This window comes from Pinus tabuliformis, chromosome Q (assembly GCF_031772625.1).
Source record: "Pinus tabuliformis cultivar Carrire ecotype Pingquan chromosome Q, CPIR1, whole genome shotgun sequence".
Lineage (NCBI taxonomy): Eukaryota > Viridiplantae > Streptophyta > Pinopsida > Pinales > Pinaceae > Pinus > Pinus tabuliformis.
In genome coordinates, this window is record NC_142296.1 from 1,280,023,770 (window position 1) to 1,280,029,959 (window position 6,190).

At 37.2% G+C, this 6,190-nt stretch overlaps 1 protein-coding gene across 2 annotated transcripts; it reads left to right on the forward strand.

Annotated features, from left to right (window-relative positions):
• The first annotated feature begins 2,535 nt into the window (after positions 1 to 2,535).
• Positions 2,536 to 5,516, forward strand: LOC149224523 (uncharacterized). 2 transcript variants are annotated; one of them, XM_089386134.1, is made up of 3 exons: positions 2,536 to 2,626; positions 3,086 to 4,200; positions 5,081 to 5,516. In XM_089386134.1, exons 2-3 carry the CDS (start codon positions 3,111 to 3,113, stop codon positions 5,116 to 5,118), a joined length of 1,128 nt encoding a protein of 375 aa, XP_089242260.1. In that variant the 5' UTR covers positions 2,536 to 2,626; positions 3,086 to 3,110; the 3' UTR covers positions 5,119 to 5,516. The 2 variants fall into 2 exon arrangements, with proteins under 2 accessions (XP_089242260.1, XP_089242259.1); XM_089386133.1 differs by lacking the exon at positions 2,536 to 2,626 and adding an exon at positions 2,645 to 2,971.
• The last annotated feature ends 674 nt before the right edge of the window (positions 5,517 to 6,190 follow it).

Genomic DNA, 6,190 nt, shown 5'->3' on the forward strand with positions numbered 1-6,190 from the left:
CTGCTGGTGACCTGTAACAAAATGTAAGAAATGCAACCTTATTTTCCTAAATTTTGCAGGACCAGGAATACATTTGAAATCTTGGTTACCCACCTCAGAATTTGAGAAGTAGGCTTTATCACCAAATTCACGAGATTCAAGGTGTCAAATCTCCTTTCTAATTTCTGGAGGGACTAAGTCAAACAAGGTTGCCACCAAGTTCCATCTGAATAGTCGTCTGGGTTGAGAAATAAAGTTGCTACTGACACCTTCCCTGTGGCTTTCCATTCTCTGTCGAGGTGGCATAGTCGCAGGAGAAGTGCAAGACTAACGTGAGGTAGATTGACTCCAAGACAAGACTGAAGACTTAAAACCAGACTCACAAAGCGGAAATTTAGAGAGCTTCTATAGAGGACTATGTCATCCCCAAAACCCATAGAGCATAGTACTAGACAATACCCAAACCAATTGAAACCCTGGCGATACATAGTCCAAAACGAGGTTAAGACTGCTCCCAAATAGAAAGCTAAAAAGACTCTAAATTGTAGTGACCTTTGATGGGCCACAATTGCTTGTGACAGAAAGATAATACCTGCAACAATAGATTTTAGAGTATACAATTTGAGGACCTTATGAAACTAATATGCTTTAACCCCGCAATGACATTTTAAAACAAGAAGAGTCAGTACAAAATACAATAACCGAGCATCCTTACCTACAGACCATTATTTGTGATGAGATTAGAGAGGAAATGGGTGGCGAGAATTTGACAAAAGTTGACAACCCACATGATACCAAGGGAGAGGATTATCCAATATAGATCATTCCTCACTACCAGAGATGAACATGAAGTAATACAACCCAAAATTAAGCACAGTAAGCCATAAAAGTCTCCATTGTAACATTAGATAACCATGGTAGAGAAAAATATTAAAACGAAATCAAAAGATTTCCCAGGTACCTAACCTCACATACAAAAACTGGTTAGTAAAAAGAGATACCTGAAAAGTATAGGCCCTAGAGTGCTAATGAAGGAAGCACAACCACCAATTCGAAGACAGACCTTAAGGATGCACTATGTAAGAAAATGATGAAAAACATTGACTTCGAAACCCTTTGAAACATGAGGACCTTATAACCCCAACTCCCTCCTTTGGATGACTATATTTCAACATATCAAGAGATGGATGCCAACGCACCGAGCACAAAGTGCCAAACATGGTATGATAGACTAAAAACCATGGAAAGTTTTGGGGGCTAATATTCATAGGTGGGCTATTTTTCAATTATTTTTCCAAAAAAAGATTCGCAAATTTCCATTTTTTATAAAAATGATTTACCCAAATTTTACAATATAAAATTATTTTACCTTAAAAATCGCGAAATTATATAGAGAGTATAATAAAATCATTATAAATTTGAATAATTTTACAAATGCATCAATATACATTTTATGGTTTTCATATTAGGGACTAGTGAGATTTGCCAATGTTTTTAAATTTCAAGATAATTTTCCATTTTTAAAATTTTCTTGCTAAAAACCAAAGACCATACAAACTTACAGTGTCACTACATAGTACTACGTACCCTCGCCAACCTGTGCATAATCCGGCCCATTTATAACAAGCGGAGGAAAAATAACATGAGGTCAAGAGATTGTTACTCTGTCAATGGAGGACAAATATGCGACAAGTGTTCAATGTGACACACTTGTTAAGTAAAACATTCCTTTTGCGTTGCAGGAAGCCATTAACGAGCTGAAATCGTGCATCCTTCTCTCCCATAGTTGAGCGTGTCAGAACCATTATAGCAAACCTACCAAAACATGTATAACCCAAACCAGATGCGATAAACAAAAACAACAAGTTATGATATCAATCTCCCTTTACCAACACATATTGAGAAAGAAACACCACCAAAAAGTGAAATTCCATTCTTATTATTCCTGACCTCCACACATAACCTTCATATAAACACCTTAATCATATAGATGTTCCCACCCCACCGGGAATGATGTAGAATACATGTTGAATGTAAGCTCTACTTTGAAATATAAAAGAATTTTCCGAACAAAGTAGACAATTATAAATTGTATTATTAAAACACTCGTGGTATAAAAATCACTATGTAACTTTTATAGTATAAAATAATGGATCATAAAATATGTTATTAAGGTGTAAAATAGCAAGTCATAGAATCTATTGTTAAGATGCTCATATAAAAATCACTAATTGAAGGCCTAATGAATTTATCAAAACTAGAAATTTAAAATTTTCAAAATTAAATTATATAGAAACATCACAACCAATAAAGCTCACACCAAAACCATCATCGATGTTAATATCGATGAAAGCGGTATAAATCGACCAAAAATGAGAGCAGTTCATAGTTTATCCTTTTGAGGTAAAAGAACCCAAGTTAAACAATGCACACATCCGTGAGTCCCACGTTTGGGTAGGAGATGCAATGAAACAAAAATGTCTGTAACACGTGGCAGCTTAAACTGATAAGACTTCTGTGCTGCATTTTCAGTCTCTTGGCGTACTTTGAAATTGGTGGAGTTTCCTGCTGCACCGGGAAATGAAATGATGGTCCCATAAAAAAAATTGTTGCCCTTCTCTTCTCAAGGTTCACTGTTATTCCATCGGTATCACTTGCTTGCCTTTCAATCTCGTACTTCATTCTGTTGTTTTTTCCATTGGCTTTTCTTTTGCTTTGTCCCCGCCCGTCCCCACGTTTGGATGCCTTATTGTACTTGGGTTCGTGGCTTACATAGCCTTAAGCAGAGGCCCAGTCCGTCATTTCTCTATTCACACCGAACGCCATGGCTGGCCGATGCAGACGTTTGTTACGTACTCTATTAGATTATTGTCTTCTCTTTTCAACATCATACAGGGAGATTTTGATGCTCTGACGATCCCGGGAGTCCAGCCGGTGTTGGGTTCTCTAGATTTTTCTATATTAAATTCCCAATATGGATGGACAACGACGAGTTAGTGGCCCTTCGGCAATTCCTTATGAGTTGTCGTTATCAGTGAAATTAGCTGTAAAAGTATGGTATTGTGTAATTTTTTTAGTTTGCTGTTGATAATGGTTCTTGTTGCAGAGATTTGACAGAAATTTTCGATCTGATGGAAGAGGACCGAGGAGTTCACGATTGTGGAAATGCGGGGAAAAGAGATTCAGTGGATGAAAATATCGATCACGACCCTTACATTGATATGGATCTTGGATTCCCTGAAGAATTTGAGTTCAGGATTTCGGTTTCTAGGCCCCCTGGCATTTCGAATGCCATTGATCTAATTAGTCCTGCAGATGAATTGTTTTACAAGGGACAGCTGCTTCCCTTGCATCTCCCTCCGCGGATTCAGATGGTGCAAAGTCTAGTATCTGAGACTAGGACTGCTGCAGATTCTCTGAATTCAGAGAGTTTCTGGAGCAAGGATTCCAGTAACTCTGATAGTAGTTGCAGTACTAGTAGCAGCGGTAGTAGTAACTCCAGAGATTCCAGCGGGAGTTCGCAGGATTCGGAATGCTGTGATTCTCATGGCAGCTTGATAAATGCAAAAGAGAGGACCCAATTTCCTTCGTGGAGAAAATCGGCTGCCAGATTGAAGGGCTCGCTGCTTAATCTGAAAAAATCTTCAAAGGTGGGCATGGATGAAAAACAGAGCAATGAAGGGTCACAGAGATGCAAAATGTCGGATCAGCTCCCCCCATTGTCGGTACTCAGCAGGAATTCTTCAAGGGGAACTGACACTGATAGGGTTCAGAAGAAAAGTTACCATTCTCTATCATTTTCTGATAGGTTTTCGTCCATGGACAAGGACAGAGAAAAGGGGCCTGGGAATTATAACAGGAGCGCCAAGGAGGTTTTTCAAAAATATTTCAAGATGATTAAACCCTTTTATGAAAAACGCTTTCAAAAAAATGAGTCCAGAATGGATGAATGTAAAGAAAGCACTGTTAAATCTGTGGCTGCAGAGAAGCCGAGGCCGAGTCAGAGCAGTGGTCGTTTGTTTTTCTCGGGGAATTTGAAGATGGGTCGCAGGGGTTCTGGTGGGGGTAGCTGCCCATCTTCAATGCGCTCGTCTCCTAATCACAGCGGAGTGCTTGTTGGAATGAAGGCAGTTTCTCCGAGTGGAAGCACCATGGAGGAACTGCAGAATGCCATTCAAGGAGCCATTGCCCACTGCAAGAAGTCCAATGCCATCACCACTGGTAAGTTGAGATTCATTATTTAAGTGCATAATGATGAAATTCCTGACTTGTAAGTTGAATAGTGACTTGTAAGTTGAATAGTAACCAAGAGGAATAGCCAGGAGGGATTAAAACTCAATCGAATTCAGGGAGGACTTGGTTAGATGGTGCAAGTTTTATTTTATGATGCTGATTGATGTTATGTGATACATTTTACTATAACTATATTCAGTTTCTTTATGATGTTGATTCATTTGATTTATTTAATTAGCTTTAATTCTGTAAAGCTGGCATTCATTTCCTGAGTATCAATCTCAAAATGATAATTAATGCTATTCAAGTCATTTCATTTCACTAGTTTCAACAATGACAAGTGAACTATTGAGAAATTGGTCATTTCCATTATTCTCCCTCAGATATTCAAGTCATTTCATTTCACTAGTTTCAGCAATGACAAGTGAACTATTGAGAAATGGTCATTTTGGTCATTTCCATGATTCTCCATCAGATATATATGAGTCATGAACTATTGAGAAATTGGTCATTTCCATAATTGGTTATTTCCATTATTCTCCATCAGATATCTATGGGTCATGCAGTTATGACTGTAACAATTCGTTTAAATTCTATTCTGCTTTTCAACCCTTGGGCATAAGCTTATAACCGCAAATGCTTAGAAACGTTATAACAGAAAATGTTTAGAAAAGTTATTGCATTGCATGGTGTGTAACTTGTCCTTAAATTCATATTAATATTATATTGTACAGCTGTTACTATGAAAGTCCTTTATTAAGAACTCTGCACTTGTGTTGTCCACCGATTTGGTTGCAGACTTCAAGATATTTGTTTTCAGGAGATTTGTTTAACTTTCTTAAAATTTTCTTTTTGCATGTCGTTGCAGAGACCCAAAACTCTAAAGATTCCAGTAACTCTTCTTAACAAGAACCAAGGACCTGTGCAGCGGACAGAAGCGGTTGGGTTTTATACATAGGTGGTGCCAATGTGGATCCTTTTCAGAAATTGTACAGAAAGTGTACAGTGCTGTTTCTGTTTTTGCACAGAGGATGCTTTTTGTATCAGATATTACTATATAATATAATTATTCAGAGGCAGGGATTGCAGAGGCAACAGATTACATAATCGATAATAGAATCTAGTATGAAACGGAATAGGTAGTCAATTGCATATTGACTGTGGCTTGCCAAATTGGTTTGTTCTAGTTATGGTACAGTTCCTTGTAACAGTGTCCAGTGAAAGTATATATATATATATGCTAGAAGTCCTTGTAACTGTGTCCAGTGAAATATATATAGTCCGGGATAATTGACCACGAAGTTCATTTGTGTGAAAATGATTTTGCTGGCTTTTATTATTAGCTTGAATCAATCTTTTTTTGGTTAGGATATCTGATAACTCTTTAATAATTTTTTTTTAAATATTATTTTTGGGATTAATTAAATTTTATTATAAAAATCAATTTAAACTATTTCTTATATCCATTATAATTATTTCTTGTAAATTCATTTTTGAAAATATTAATTTGATAATATAATTATATCCATCGTAACTATTTCTTGTAAACTCATGTTATTTTGATAATGTTTATTCTTTATACACTCCAGTTCTAGGGATATATCTTGACAAAGTTTATTTTTTCTAAGCTTTTTGATAATGTTTATTCTAGATATCATTTTTGGGATTCAACTGCGTTAAGTAAGTCATTCAAAGTATGACCATTTCCATGAGAGGTAGTCGTAAAGTGACTAATTTCTCATGATTTTTGAATAGTTCACTTAGCACTCATTGCATCGGGTGATGCTCACAGGGGTGAAGAAGTGGGATTGAAACTAGTGAAATGTGGAGAACGAATCACATAGCATCAATCATCACTTCCGGGGCTTGCACCCGGTAACCAGGACTTCCCAGGAGGTCACCCATCTGGGATGGGTGACCTCCTGGGAAGTCCTGGTTACCGGGTGCAAGCCCCGGAAGTGATGATTGATGCTATGTG

Coding starts and splice junctions, on each gene's coding strand:
- LOC149224523 (XM_089386133.1), top strand. Junction 4,201..5,080: donor GTCCAATGCCATCACCACTG/GTAAGTTGAGAT, acceptor ATGTCGTTGCAG/AGACCCAAAACTCTAAAGAT.